The sequence below is a fragment of the Salvia hispanica genome, chromosome 1 (assembly GCF_029641045.1).
Source record: "Salvia hispanica isolate PSC_SH4W2 chromosome 1, Shi_PSC_v1, whole genome shotgun sequence".
Classification (NCBI taxonomy): domain Eukaryota; kingdom Viridiplantae; phylum Streptophyta; class Magnoliopsida; order Lamiales; family Lamiaceae; genus Salvia; species Salvia hispanica.
Genome location: NC_142692.1, coordinates 60,939,649 through 60,954,951, shown reverse-complemented (window position 1 = coordinate 60,954,951; position 15,303 = coordinate 60,939,649). Strand labels below are relative to the sequence as shown.

General features: G+C 37.1%; 2 protein-coding genes and 1 long non-coding RNA gene across 3 annotated transcripts; 2 read left to right on the top strand and 1 right to left on the bottom strand.

The window, feature by feature from the left end:
- Window positions 1–1,874: 1,874 nt before the first annotated feature.
- Window positions 1,875–5,770, top strand: LOC125218930 (transmembrane protein (DUF616)). The gene is given in 10 exon segments (XM_048120738.2): window positions 1,875–2,018; window positions 2,437–2,583; window positions 2,585–2,684; window positions 3,100–3,213; window positions 3,463–3,812; window positions 4,264–4,475; window positions 4,583–4,839; window positions 4,935–5,113; window positions 5,253–5,336; window positions 5,417–5,770. Coding segments are annotated over 8 exon segments (1,332 nt in total). The 5' UTR covers window positions 1,875–2,018; window positions 2,437–2,517; the 3' UTR covers window positions 5,307–5,336; window positions 5,417–5,770.
- Window positions 5,771–8,033: 2,263 nt separating this feature from the next.
- On the bottom strand, window positions 8,034–9,770 carry LOC125219195 (uncharacterized). The gene is made up of 3 exons (XR_007176085.2): window positions 9,396–9,770; window positions 9,029–9,250; window positions 8,034–8,775 (listed from the first exon to the last, which is right to left on the bottom strand). It is a non-coding gene; the product is annotated as an uncharacterized LOC125219195 (long non-coding RNA).
- Window positions 9,771–11,370: 1,600 nt separating this feature from the next.
- On the top strand, window positions 11,371–13,660 carry LOC125218794 (small ribosomal subunit protein uS4y). Its single transcript, XM_048120566.1, has 3 exons — window positions 11,371–11,500; window positions 11,996–12,377; window positions 13,293–13,660. Exons 1-3 carry the CDS (start codon window positions 11,473–11,475, stop codon window positions 13,474–13,476), a joined length of 594 nt encoding a protein of 197 aa, XP_047976523.1. The 5' UTR covers window positions 11,371–11,472; the 3' UTR covers window positions 13,477–13,660.
- Window positions 13,661–15,303: the final 1,643 nt, after the last annotated feature.

The following is a 15,303-nucleotide window of genomic DNA, read 5'->3' as shown; positions in this document are numbered from 1 at the left end:
AGAGAGTAATGATTACTCCCTTCATTTCTTCATAGTTGAGGCGGAACTTTTCGGCACGGAGTTTTAGAAATGAATGTTGGGTGTGTTAAATAAATAGATAAAAAAGTAAGAGAGAGGAAAAGGTAGAGAAAATAAAGTATAAAGTGAATAAAGTAAGAGAGAGGAAAAAGTTACCATATAAGGAAACGACTCAACTATGAAGAAACTTTCCGAAATGGTAAAATGACTCAACTATGAAGAAACGGATGGAGTAATTAGTAATAAAAGGTAAATTAGGGGTAGTGCAATTAGTATAGTTACAATAACTATAATGTAATAAAAGAGACATCCAAAACCGAACTAAATACTCATTCCGTTCCATAAAAATAAGCTATATGAGATGATATGGGTAATAAAAGAGACTTCTAAAACCAATGTTTTTATTAAAATATTTTCTAAACTGTAATCGGACCGCCTGAAGCAAAATTATTGTTCCGGTTGCACTACGAAACAAGTTCCAGTTTTGAACCATAACCAACAATTAACCCGTGGTCCGATGACGCATATATTTAACGCGTATGTAGAGAAACAAAAAAAGTCAGAGACGCATATATCTAACGCGTATTTAGAGAAACAAAAAAGTCAAACCGTACAAATGGTTATAGGCATGTTATAAGATCTTTAATGTGCACACCTTAGTTCTAAGTAGAATAAAGAAGAATTCAGTCCACAAGGGATTCAAACTACGATGAATGCGCTTAAAATCTTCCACCGCGCCTCAACCACTTGTGCGATTCGACTTTTTTTTTAGTTTTCTAAAGACGCGTTAGATATATGCGTCTTTCAAGAGATACGAAATAGAAAAGCATCTTTTTTTGAGGTAAAAGAAAATCTCCTAAGCATGTATTGTTGACCTAATGTCAGAAATTTTGCCCTTTGCAACAGAAGAGGAAATGGTACTCCTTCAGTCCTTTTGTCCACCAATACAGTCCAATTATGGTTGAGCACGAGTTTTAAGAAAAGTAGTAGAAAGTGAGTCACACTTTCATACTTCCTCCGTCCCCTAAAAATAGAAATTCTTTCATTTTTGGTCCGTTCTCTAAAAATAGAAACTTTCTATATTAGGAAAATTCGTTCTCTTCAATAAAGTGGGACCCATTTTTCACCAAGCCACTTTTCTTTCTATCTCTCTCTTAATTTACTGATTTTGCTTAAATTCGTGTTGTTTCAAAAGTTCCTATTTTTAGAGGACAGATGGAGTATATTAGTTTTATATTGAAATATGAGCAAAATAAAGTTAATAGAATATGAGATCTATTATAAAAAATAATAAACTAAATAAAAATGAAATATTTATTGATGGACAGACAAAGAACACAGAATGATTATTTGTGGGTGGAGGGAGTAAGCCGTAAGGCTTGAGTTTGAGGCTATATTGGCCCAATGTAAGACTATCGCGGTTGGCATCTAAAGAGAAAATGATGCGTGGCCCAATTCTAAACTAGTCCACATTGGTCAGCTCTGTTTACCGACACTATGAAAAGTGAAAACTTATGTTCCCATAAAATTGAATAAAAAATCAATTTCGTAATTGAAGTTTGGATTTTAAAAAAATTACTAGTACCCTACAAATTCCTGAGTATTTGAATTGGCGAAATTTTAATTTTTAGATATTAAGCAGCTTAATTTGTTATCGAGGCTGGACACATGCCAAATTTTATCATTATATAGTGTAAATTAATTTCAATTAAAATAGCAGATATTTTGCAAGTAACTAAGAATATAGTCATACATTTTGATGGATGGAATATAATGTAATACGACTATATAAAATTAATGCTACTATAGTTAAATATAAGTGACATATAGTAGTATAAAATTACTTGAAATAAAAGTGATTGCTAAATTTAAGTTAAAATGAAGCCAATTTGAGCGCAGCAGATTCAGCTTAGATCCGCCCAGCCATTTCTCTTTATCTTCTTCCCCTTCACAACTCCTAATCCGCGCGCTAAAATATTCAACTACGGAAGATTCAATCGGTAACCACCAACTCCAGTTTCTTCGCTGTCAATTTTCCTAACATCTTTTTTTTTTCTCTAGCAATCAAATGCTAAACCCTTAGTTATAGTACATGGTATTTCTAGAAATCGGCATTACTTATGTTATGAAATGCGATTTTGTGGTTTTCCTTAACTGCAAATGTAAATTTAGATAGTATATTCTGTGAACAATCTGTAAAATTACCGGCTAAGCTAATTATTCATTTTATACTTGTTATTATTGTTTGCACAGTGAAAATCTGAAGATTAGGGAGCACATAGCATCTGGTTAGAACCCTAGATGTGATAAATTAGCATAAATTGAAGAGTTTTTTTTTTTTGTTACTCTCTTTTGAAAACATCCTTTCAGTGATTGTAGTTGTAGAATGATATATTATGGACGTTTTGTATCTTGCAGATGAGTTGTTTCATAGTTGAGAATTTGGATGTGTATCCTGATGGCTTGCACGAGCAGCATTGAACTTTCATCTAAGAGAAAATGCATTGGTGGTTTGGAAACAAGTTGCAGATTCAAAATGAGAAACATTTGCTGGCTTCTCGCCGGCCGAGGAAGGAAGTTTGGTCGGATTTCTACAAAAATGTTGTTACTTGCTGTCCTCTTCTTGATATATTTCGTATACTTTGGGGTAAAGATGCATTTATATGGTGAGTTATTGCCATGCACTACATTGATGGAACTTTGTTGTGTTCTGATGCATGTTTTGTGCTTTAGACTTGTCCTCTACTAGATTTTTAAAAACTAAATGCTGTCACTCGCTACCCTCTTCTTACATGATCTCTTACAGATTTTTGACGACATTGTCAACATTTTTTATGAAACTTTTAGATGGTTCTATTCTTGTTGTAATATTTTTCCCAGATGGTCTTGATAAAAGAGAGACATCTCACTGTCAAATGTCAATCTTGAAAACTGATAATTTGGTGTGTATAGATTGCTTAAAAAGTGATGATAGAAATTTATATTCTTATATTGAGTGTCTTTTTATTCACACACAATCTCATACTGGTTTAACTTTCTCATGACCGGAACTGATACTGCTATTGGTATATTCATTTAAAGAGACAGTTATTTTGGAAGACGCTGAGGAAGAAACCAAGGCGAATAGCGTTCCAGAGCAATGGAAGAATGTATCAAATTATGTAACAAAGCAACCAAAAAAACCGCATAGGCAGCGTAAGTATTTAGCGATTTCTTTCATAGCAGTTACTTATGGATATATTGAGGTGTAGTAGGTTCAGCTCATGTTCATTTAAGAACAGATTATACAGGGAAGTTTTTGCTTGTGAGGTGTCTATATAGTTCCTGAATAAGAATATTGATTTTTGAGCCAGTGTTTCTCAAATGTTAATTATAGTCAATAAGGTCATTAAATCAGGGAGGTACTATGCTGATCCTTTTGTTTAACCTCATTTAAAATTTCAGGCTACTCTCCTTGTGAGGTACCTTTTCTTGATTCCGTTACTTACCTCCAAGAGCCTGAGGATAATGTGAAGCTCGCTCGTTTTTCCTTGAGGTATCTTGAAAGAGAGCAGGGGATCCTTCCTAGTGAAGCACGATTTGGAGGACATCAGAAATTTATGGATAGAGAGAAATCCTTCCGTGCAACTAATCAAACTATTCATTGTGGCTTTGTGAGAGGACCTGATGGATTTCCAAGCACTGGTTTTGATTTGGATGAGGAGGATAAAAAGTTTATGAATGCTTGTAAAATTGTTGTATCCTCGTGCATCTTTGGGAGCTTTGACTTTTTGAGAAGACCAACTAGCAAATTGGTAAGGACTGATACCTTTCTGAAAAATTGTTGTCTTGTTAGTTTGTTACTTTATGTTTTATGTGGAACTGTAAGTACTGTACAATGTAGTATTTTTTAGTTCATGCTGTTCCAAATCCTATGGAGCTGAGTGCATTCTCACAAATTGAAGGAAATTTTTCTGTATATCGGTTGTCCATTTCCGAGGGGGAAAAGTTATATAATGGGGAAAGGGTGAGCTCACCATCACCGCAAAATGTTACTAGTTATTATTCCCTACATCATCTAAGATGGAGTTTGTCATTATAGAATTAAGGCATAAAACTCTATAGATCTCAGGCATCTTTTTTGCTGTAGGTTGCATATGCCGTTTCCTGCTTGGCACTATGTAGGTTGGTTATGCCTTTACATGACAATATGGTTGCTTAAACTATACAAACTTTCTTGGACTGACATTGGCATACTAATTGCAGATAAGTGAGTACTCCAAGAAAAATGTTTGCTTTGTTATGTTTGTTGATGCGCAAACTCTAGCTAAGCTCTCATCCGAAGGAAATATCCCTGACGAAAGAGGTAACATTGGGTTATGGAGGATAGTTGTTGTGAAGAACTTACCATATGAAGATATGCGGAAAACTGGAAAGGTGCCAAAATTTTTGTCGCATCGCCTTTTCCCGTCTTCTAGGTGGTCCTCTAGCCATGAAATATCCATGATTCATTTTCATTTCTGATAATATCTTGTTAATTTGAATAACTAATTTGAAATCTTGATTGTGGCATTTTCATGGTTAGGTATTCTATTTGGGTTGATAGTAAGTTGCGCCTTAATGCCGATCCAATGCTGATCATCGAGTACTTTTTGTGGCGAGCGGGCTCAGAATATGCTATTTCAAATCATTATACTCGTCATTGTGTTTGGGAGGAGGTGCTCCAAAATAAACGGCTAAATAAGTACAATCACTCTGTTATTGATGAGCAGTTCCATTTTTATCAGTCTGATGGTCTAACCAAGTATGACTTGTCAGACCCGGATATTCATCTTCCAAGCTGTGAGTTTGATTAGTGAATTCTTTTTCTCCCTATTAGTGCCTCTTTTTTTGCTCGTTTTTGCAATCTCACTGTTTTTACTTTCATTCTTCTGTAGTTGTTCCTGAAGGATCATTCATTGTCAGGGCACATACAGCAATGTCAAACTTGTTTTCATGCCTTTGGTTCAATGAAGTTGATCGATTTACATCACGTGATCAGCTGAGCTTTGCTTATACTTACTTGAAGTTGAGAAGGCTGAATCCTGACAAACCCTTGTATTTGAATATGTTCAAGGTCAGTTAAGGCAATCGATAGGTAGATAGAGTAGTTACTTTCCCAAAATTTCTACTTAAGTTCAGTGCATCAAAACCTGCTGCGCTTCAGTTCCCTCCCTGGTCATATTTATCTGATGATTCTGAAAGTTACTTTTCAGGATTGTGAACGCAGAGGAATCACAAAGTTGTTTCATCATAGAGCAGAGATGTAGAGATTTGACCAACGTTAGGTTGATGTAAAGGTGAAAAATTTCTTGATTTATAATTCCTTTCCCATCAACGGGTTGAATATGCAGTCTAAAAAGGTATTCGTGATATGCAGCACACAAAAGGCGACCATTTTGCATATTTGGCTCAAGCTTTAGCTGTAGTGGTTGTGCAGTTAGCCAAGTAGAAGAATGTCGTTTTGTTGTAGCCTCATGCTGGAATTGATTCTTTGATCAGGTCCTGATTCCGAACTTGAAACTCTGTAAAGAAAAGGGAATGTCTTCTTCGTTCTTCAAGTGCAATGAAACCATCACCTAAATCACTAGATTTTGTTGTTGATGAGCATTTACTTATGGGTCATGTGAGGGCATCCATTAACTATTATATTTCCATTTTGGAAAGTTCTACGATAATTTAGTCCTTTTTATTTTTGGCAATATTAATACTCTCTCTCCTACTTTATTTTCTATTCGTCGCTCTAATTTTATTCTCTTCTACTTTTTGTCCCTTCACTTAACACGGTATTTATTTCTTCTTAATCTGTGTGAAATAGAAATTGCTCATATAACAGAGGAAGTACATTTTCTTAAGAGTAAGGGCCAAAAGACAGAGGTTGGTGGTAACTCAAAGGGGAAGGCAATGAGTAGGAATACTAAGAAGAGGACCGAGTAGGTGACTGAGAAGGGTAAGGCTACTGGAAACGGGAAGGATAAGCTTGGTGCGACTTATAAGACAACAATGCTGCCCGGATTGCTGCCCAGACCGTACTCCATCAGCCGCACCAAGCTTACCCTTCTTCTTCAGCCTTACCCTTCCCGATGACCTTGTCATTCACCTACTCGGTCCCCTTCTCAGTATTCTACTCACTGCCTTTCCATTTGAGTTTATACCAACCTTTGCCTTTACCCTTGCCATTTCCATTCTCAAAAGAAGTACCAACTTGTCTATCTCCAACTCTAATTTCACCATCCAGAAGCCATTGCTCCATCTCCATCCCTAAATTCACCAACACTTGAAGCATCCACACTACCCACATCGCCACCCACAGTACTTGAAGCACCCACACCGACATTATCTACTGTACCCACACCACCAATGATATTCTCTTGTGTTAGTTGATTAACACACACCTCATCTGCTTCTACCGCATACTGTTAAATTCTCCAAATCCCTGTCCCACATCGACTTGGTTGATCCTAACTTCTCTATATAAGTGTGGATAACCCTCCCCCTTATGAGGCCTTTTAAGGGGTGAGTGACCCATTTCTAATACATACACATCCACTACCCCTTTCTCTACAACTATTTCAGCTATCTCTGTTGATGAGATGTTGTCAAACAATCTCACTAACCTTTCATCTAAGTCTATACCGAGCTTCAAGTAATAATACTCTAACCTACTTACATCAACACCAAGGTTCTCCAGAACATCATCCACTTCCAGTTTAAACCACCTATCTGGGTCACAATTGTTTATGTACATCATCTTCCCACCAACGCACTGCTTTCCACATTATTCTACCATCACACAGGAGTATTGTGGTCTTGTTGTGAAGGTCTCATCTGTACTGAAAACATATCATATCGGTCCTTAACACTTACAAAGAGCAATATTAATAAACCATTAGTGCCCACCAACTTTCTTGTCCCCAACGATTCACACTACAAAGCAGAACACACATACTCAAAAAACCAAAAAGAATAAACCCCACATGTTCACCAACACACAATCTGGACTTAAACTCTAACACACTACACGTATCTCACTAACCTTTCATCTAAGCTTATACCGGGCTTAAAGTAATAATACTTTAACCTACTTACATTAACACCAAGCTTCTCCATAACATCATCCACTTCTAGTTTAAACCACCTATCTGAGTCACAATAGTCTATGTACTGTATCTCCCCACCAACGTACTACTTTCCACATGATTCTACCATCACACAGGAGTATTGCAGTCTTGTTGTGAAGGTCTCATCTGTATTGAAACATATCATATCAGTCCTTAACACTTACAAAGAGCAATGTGAATAAACTATTAGTGCCCACCAATTTTCTTGTCCCCAGCACCAAACGATTCATACTACAAAGCAAAACACACACCCCAAAAAACTAAAAAGAATAAATCCCACATATTCACCAACACACAATTTGGACTTAAACCCTAACACACTCCACGTATTCACAAACACTCACTTTTGCAGCACACAACACTCAACACTAACTAGACATAACACTGCACCACACTTTTTTGAAAATGATAGAATAAACTTTACCTACCGGAGGGAGGAGGGGTGTCTGACTATGCGTCATAATTTTTAATTTGCTTTAACACAGTTATATATTAAAAGTGAGCAAAAATTCAAAAATTGAATATCCAAACGGTTAAGTGGCCCAATTATCGTTGTTTAGCATGATCAATTTATTAAATAGTGGGTATAAAATTATTTCTGTGTGCACATTCACACTTGCCATCATTTAAAGTTTGCGGTTATGTATTCGTGATGGTTCGATTGTTGATTTAATATACAAAAGAGTTGTTATTGTAAGGAACAACAAAAACAATATAAGGATATAAGTTTCAACTTAGGGTATGTTTGGTAGCTTTTCATGGCTTTTATTAAGTTTCCATATATTTGACTTGCTTTTATTAAGTTTCCACATATTTGACTTTTTCGATTATTTTATATGCTGTTTGGTAGAAATCTTATTAAAGGTAATAACATCATTTGGTAGGGATTTGGCTTTATACTTGAAAATGCTATTACACATTGAGTTGACAAATATGCCCTTGCTTTTTCACATGAAATGTCACCACTGCCCTCTGCAGTCCTTGCAAATCTGCTGGATGGCGCGGAGATCTTATCAAATTGGCGCGGAAATCTCCAGCTTCTCAATTTCAACGAAGTTCATCTAGACAAGGACACACCTCTGCACTTCCACAAGTCCTTGCCCAATCACCTAACTCTCATGGGGTTATCAGTCAGCCACGAGACCCCAATAAAGAATGGCCTGAGCAAGCTGAAACACCTAAGAGAGCTAGACATTTCTTTCCGTTGCATCAAGCTCGGTGATGATCATGATAGATGTCAAGATCCTTTGGTGGAGTGGATTTCCGAGCTTATCTGATCTCCAATCATTGAGGTTGCGATCCAAAGATGATGCTGGGAACCCTTTATGCCTTAATTTAAAGCCGTTTTCACGCTTGGAGAAACTTTCCCACATGAAGTTACTTAGAAAGCTGCAGAACTCCCTCCATTGGATCATTTCCCACCTCATATCAAGGTTCCCACCTCATTGGATCATTTCCCACCTTAGCCAATATCTCAGCAATGGTGCGATCATCCTCTGTATCATTTGTGCTACTGTACTAATTAAACTCGAACTCGGGCTCGCACTAGCACTTGCAAATCTATACACATCACTCATACTACTATTCTAACTTACACCTCAATCTTCACAGCAACCAACTACAGCATCAACAAACACCAAAATAACTGATCAATTAGTACCAATCCCAAATCACACATTCACAAACTCACCCTTAAATCACGAAATGCTAATTCTTAATCATGAATTGCAAGAAATCAGCCCCAAATCTCCCATAACATATGAGTAACAAAATCAAAAAGCCTCATCAAATCATTATTTAAAATTCAAGAATAAGCATAAACAGAAGCTCCCCCAAAAAAATAATTTGCAGAATTTGAGTTAGAAAGCAACCTGGAAAACATCCCAGCACTATGTTGCAGCAGAAAACCTTCCAAGATTTGATCTTGAACAACATGCCCCATGCATTCAAGGATAAAATTGATGACATTTATCAGGGCAGAGTCTCCACCAAAGATTTCAAAGAACAACTATGAGCTCGAGATTCCAAAGTCTCCCCCTGTTACAGTCGGTGAAGTCGGTACTACGCCTGCCGATGCAAATCCTTTCACAAAACTGGAATTGAACAAACAAATTCCAGTCAGAGATCAAATAAATTTCTTCAATTTGAGTGGATCTGAATAATCGGCTATTACCCAAATGTTTACAGCCAAAAAAAATCAAATTGCGGGTTTCATTCCAGCTTCATGAAGCGGCTTACCTAGTCAACAACGGACGTCGAATCCTCCTCCGCCAAAATACGCTTTGTGACGGGTAGATTTGAAAAAAACGGGGGCAATTTGGGCATAAATCGGTCGAACTTGAAGTCGGTGAAGTGGAGAAAAGGTTATACCACTAACTTCCTCCGATAATGTTATGCGAACATCACTGATTAGTTTCTGGGTTTGTAGGAGATCCGAACTTCTTTTACCGGGTTGTGGGATGAATTTCTCTAGCTACCAAATACCTGACAAGATGAAATAAAGGCAGCTTGTTTAGGATTTTATGGGGTTGTATCACTTTGTATGAGCTACCAAACGAGCCCTTAATAGAAAAGTGAAACAAACATAGAATTTAATGAAAGACGCTATGAGAAGAGGAGTGTTTGAATTGACGACCTTCAATGGAAAAAAAAAAAAACTTTACAAAAACACGAGGCTAACTCATGGAAACATTAAAAAAAAAAACATGTAAAAAGCTCCATCACTAGCTACACCACATTAGAGACACACTTCTACCTAGTGGCTAAGCTACAAAACAACCAATAACCATGACAACGGAATACAAAGTAAACCAAATCCAAAAGGGGAGGGTTGAACACTTTCAAGGAGGCTATTTAAAAATCTATTAAAGTTTTTCTACAAATAATTCTTACAAAAATCATAATTATGAATGTATGATAGAACATAAAGTAGATGGGAATTGTTTTGTTGGTTCACAATTTCAACAACAAAGTTTGTTCCTAAAGAGAGATTTCGGAAAAAGGGTCTCAATTCGCATGCCTTTCGAAATTTAGGATTAAATTCGCTGACCTTTCGAAATATGGGGTCGTGGCATGCGAATTTTTCGCAATAAGGGATTTTCGAATTTTTATGTGTTTTGTTTTATTTTTTCTTATTATTGCTTTCACAATATATATGAATGGACAATATTATCCCTAAATTCTCACCTCAATTTTAATGGAGTATTTTTTATTCCAATTTATTTTCTTAATTCCAACTTCATCGCCAGCGAACTACTGAAAGCTCCAAAGCTCCATTTCTTAATCCCTCTCTCTCCCTGTCCGATTCCTCTGCACACTAAGGCCAAATTTCTTCACAATTGCATAAACCACTCAATTGGTAATCGAACTGCAAAGGTATATCTTTATCTCTCCCACCATCCAATTCCAATTTTCTTTCATGTACTTGCATCCATGTAATCCGTAAACTGAATTGAATTAATCGAACAACCCAAAATTAGAGTCAAACCTTAAAGAATGTGGAATTGAATTAAGAACTTATTGGGAAAAATGGGGTAGCCCGAGCTGGAATGGCACCGGGAAGCGGCGACCTGCGACGACGGCAGTTTGACCGCGGCTAGCAATAGCGGCTACCCTCGCCGGACAGCAGCAGGTGACCTGTAGCGAAGAAGAAGAGGCGGCGAGATCTTCCTTTAAGAGAGGAGATCGAGAGGGATGTTGAGAATCTAGCTTGCTGGACAGAGGACGCAATCGCGTTAAGAGGGTGGGGGAATTTGAGTTTTTGTAATTGATTTTTTCCATATGGATCAGAAGTGAGAGAGAAAAAGGGGTGGACGGCAGCTAATGGACGATGAGAATGAGGGTGGAGGCGGCGGTGATGAGCTGTGATCTACAACTTAGGTGAAAATAAAATTAGAGAAAAAAGAATTAAAGTGAAAATATTAAGGATAATTTGGTTCATTCATAAATATTGTGCAAAAAATATTGATAACAAAAATGATTAAGTATATAAAAATTCGAAAATCCCTTATTCTGAAAAATTCGCATGCCATGATCCATATTTCGAAAGGTAAACTAATTAAATCCTTAATTTCGAAAGGCCTGCGAAATTTGACCCTTTATCCGAAATCTCTCGTTCCTAAATTAAGTTACAACTTATTTAATTTGGGCCGCCGTAGAGAATTGAAGCCCAATATTGCTAGTAGCCAATCACTTACCCATTAGAGTTTTGGCCTCATAATAAATAGCACTCACAAATAATTTTGAACACTCTTTTCCCCAATACAACCGACGATCAGCTGCAGCAGAGAGCAGGCGGCGTAGGAGGCCACAGATCATGGTGCACGTCTCGTTTTACCGCAATTGTAAGCATCTCTACCTCTTCTTTGTGGTTCTATCGTTGTATGCCTGCACGATACACACTCAATTTTTTCTGTGCTTGTATTTCTGTGTGTTTGTGTGTTGCCACTTTGTATGTCCGTTATTTATCGACGAGTAGCGACGACGTGTTTGGTAAATTCAATTGAGAGTGTGAGCAAAATATGCGTGTCTTGATGGATGATTCCGTTGATAGATTAGAAAGAGACTAATTTGCAGATTTCTCTTTTATTTGTAGATTCGGTTATCTCAATAGTTGCTAAACTGTAGGATCAAACTCAGTATTTTATGCCTTCACCTGATTTTACTTTTTCTATCTTTCATGCGTGTTAATTGGGATATTTTCTGAGCCTCAATGAAATTTAGTAACGACTTGTTCTGATTAAGAAGAGCATTGATCAAATTAATGTAGTTACAATATGGAAAAGAAGCAGACAGTGAATAAGATTAAGCAAAACTTAATTAACATGACCCTGTAACAGATGGGAAGACATTTAAGAAGCCTCGTCGTCCTTATGAGAAGGAGAGACTTGATGCTGAGTTAAAGCTTGTTGGAGAGTATGGTTTGAGGTGCAAAAGGGAGCTATGGAGGGTTCAGTACGCTTTGAGTCGTATCAGGAACAATGCTAGAAATCTTTTGACCCTTGATGAAAAGGATCCCCGTCGTATTTTCGAGGGTGAGGCCCTATTGAGGAGGATGAACAGGTATGGCCTGCTGGATGAGAGCCAGAACAAGCTTGATTATGTCCTGTCCCTCACTGTGGAGAACTTTCTTGAGCGCCGTCTCCAAACTTTAGTCTTCAAGGCAGGCATGGCCAAGTCTATTCACCATGCTAGAGTGCTTATCAGGCAAAGGCACATCAGGTATTGACTATCTATATGCTTGTGTTTTGAATTAGTGTCAGTGCTGGTGTTATTGTCATATTTAAACTTGTGTCCCTTTGCTTCAACTTACAGTTGTTTGCAATCTTCCAGCGAACTAGGACTGTAGTTTATGCACTTCTGTTTCACCTTTACATCATGCATATTTTGAGGTATTGGATTGTAGCTGGTGGCAGTTGAGGATACCTGCAAAAGTTAAATTTTACTAAAAGTTTATTAGCTATATCTGGTGTGTCATGATGTGTCTTTTCCTTTTCTTGCCTTGCAATCCAGATTTTTTGTTAATTGGATCTTAGCATGGATGGTGAATCATTTGAATCCTGTTTTAATCCTTCCTATATTGAACAATTATTTCGCCTGTGTCCAATTTTATAAAGGACATTAGTTAAGCCTTTTCTATGTCGCTCGGGTGTGTATATGATTTAAGACCTCATCGTCATAGCATTTCAATGCAAACTCATCACATAAGTTCTATCTGCATATGTTATTTTCGCGCACTCATACTTAAGCCATATGGCCATCAGAAACCATCCAGCTTTCACCACTCATTTGTAGATATTTTGTAGTAGCCTCATTGTGCCATATATCTGTCTTTGGTATAACTAGGTAATAGGTAGGAACATAAATCGTAAGAATAGATGACTGATACCTAGTCTTGAAGAACCTTGTAACTGCCATATTTTGTTTACACATCCGAAAACACCAGCCTCAGCATTAAGTGAAGCTGCTCCAAATAATGTGCGAATGATTGATCTTGTTTCTGTGGAGTTTGCTTAATTGCATACATGTATTTGATTCTAGATTATCCATTTTCATGTTTATATCTAGAAATTTATGTGTACACTGCCTTTATGTGTTAGCCCAGTACTAGGATTAACTAATTATATGCATCTCCAGGATTGGGAGGCAGGTTGTCAATGTCCCTTCTTTCCTTGTTAGAGTTGACTCCCAGAAACACATTGATTTCTCTCTCACTAGTCCATTTGGCGGTGGTCGCCCTGGAAGAGTGAAGCGAAGGAACCAAAAGGCAGCTTCAAAGAAGGCTTCTGGTGGTGATGGAGATGAGGATGATGAAGAGTGAAGTGTAGGTTCATTTAGTTTATAGTTTTACTGGTTGGAGCAGGTTGATTCATCTTTTCCATTGTAGCAATGAATTGTCTTTACATCATCAGTGGTTTTGTTGAGATATTAAGAGTTAGATGAACTTGTTCCTTTGACATGTTAAATTTTGCCATTTATAATGAAGTTGGAACTTTTGGTTTTCATGATTTTTGTTTAAAGCTATAATGGGGGACGGAGAAAGTATAAAAGTAGGATTCACATACCATTAATTTTTTCAATATACATTCCTTTACATTTCTTAAAACCCGTGATGAGTCAAAGTGGGATATATATTGAGGGACGGAAAGAGTAAGATTGAGTAGTTAAATGATAAGGTGGTGAAAGCCCAAAATTGATTAATTCTAGTATCGGAGTAAACATAGTGGGATTAGATTAGATCATTCCTATCAATCCATTTGTCTACATATACCGATTCTTCATTCATTTCTATGCAAATTCTAACAATTTTCATACGAACAGTTTGTCCCAACTCCCAATACATGTCGGAGTCCATCATCTTAGAGGCAATACGAGAAATAGAGACGAGGAAAAATCCTGCACGCTGCCATCGGAATGTAATAAATGAGCTGAGAATAATGTTGGATGTGTTGAGATCAGACAAAAGTTCGGGAGAGAGGAGCTTGTTAAATCATTTGGTAGCTGACTATGTCAATGCAGCTCGACAGTTAGCTGACCTCATCATCATGGTAGGGAAACATTGATGAAATGGAATATGACCTAGGTCCGCTGAGGATGTTAGGGAAGCGTGTGAGGGAGCTCGGAGATGGTGAGAAGGTAATCAGACCACAAAGTGTTGGAGAAGATTCCGTGGATAAGAACGTCCAACAGCTTGGTAGAGTGATTCTTAACGAGGAGCCCGGCCTTGTGACATCGTGTATCAAAGGCATGCTTGGTGTGAAAATTCAAGCACTTTCTAGTGACAAATGTAGAGGTGAGATGTTTTTGGAACTGATACAACAGTTGATTGAACTTGATGGAAATCCCTCGTTGACGAAGAATATGAAAAACGAGAGTCTCATGGAGGTTATTTACGACCACCTGCGACGATTTCCATGTTTCATAGTTCTCGACAACAATTTAGCTCTGAATCTTTCTTTCTACGTTTTATTAGGTATGTTCGTCTTTATTTCTTATCTTAGAATTAATTTTAACTAGAAATACAAATTCATCATATTAGATTGCCTTAAACTATCTAAATGCTTATACATAATACTCCCTCCGTTCGCCATTTATATTCCCATTTTAACTTGCCACGGATTTTTAGAAATTGTTTGAGCTTGTGCTTCACTTTTATATAGTATGTACCATTTGTTTTATAATAGAATAAGAGTGTAACTAATGGATTGGAGGTTAGTTGAACCTAAAATGGAAAAAAGCAAATGTGCAAGAGTAAGTTTGGAAGGTCGAAAAATCAACTGACTATATCAAATAGTATAGTCTAATAATCCAAAATCTCAAAGTTCAATAGCATTTACTTTCCCTTTAGTCATTAACTGTTCTTAACAAGTTTTAAATCAGGCAATGGATAATCAGTCGTCGTGAGATTACAGATCTACATATCTATTATATCATGAGATGAAAGCCTTGGATTCAAATCAGAGCTGGAAATTGTTTTTGGAAACAATTGATAAATTTACAAGGCGTGGACTTGGAGGCTAAAAATTGTGGCGGTTTGCCGATAGCTATAATAGATGCTGGAAGACAGAAAGCAAATGAAATACTTTACAACCTTGGATGGGAAAAGGTTTTTGATACAATTGATTTGGGTGAAACATTGAAGTTATTG

Coding starts and splice junctions, on each gene's coding strand:
- LOC125218794 (XM_048120566.1), top strand. CDS start 11,473: ATGGTGCACGTCTCGTTTTACCGCAATT. Junction 11,501..11,995: donor CGTCTCGTTTTACCGCAATT/GTAAGCATCTCT, acceptor ACCCTGTAACAG/ATGGGAAGACATTTAAGAAG. Junction 12,378..13,292: donor ATCAGGCAAAGGCACATCAG/GTATTGACTATC, acceptor ATGCATCTCCAG/GATTGGGAGGCAGGTTGTCA.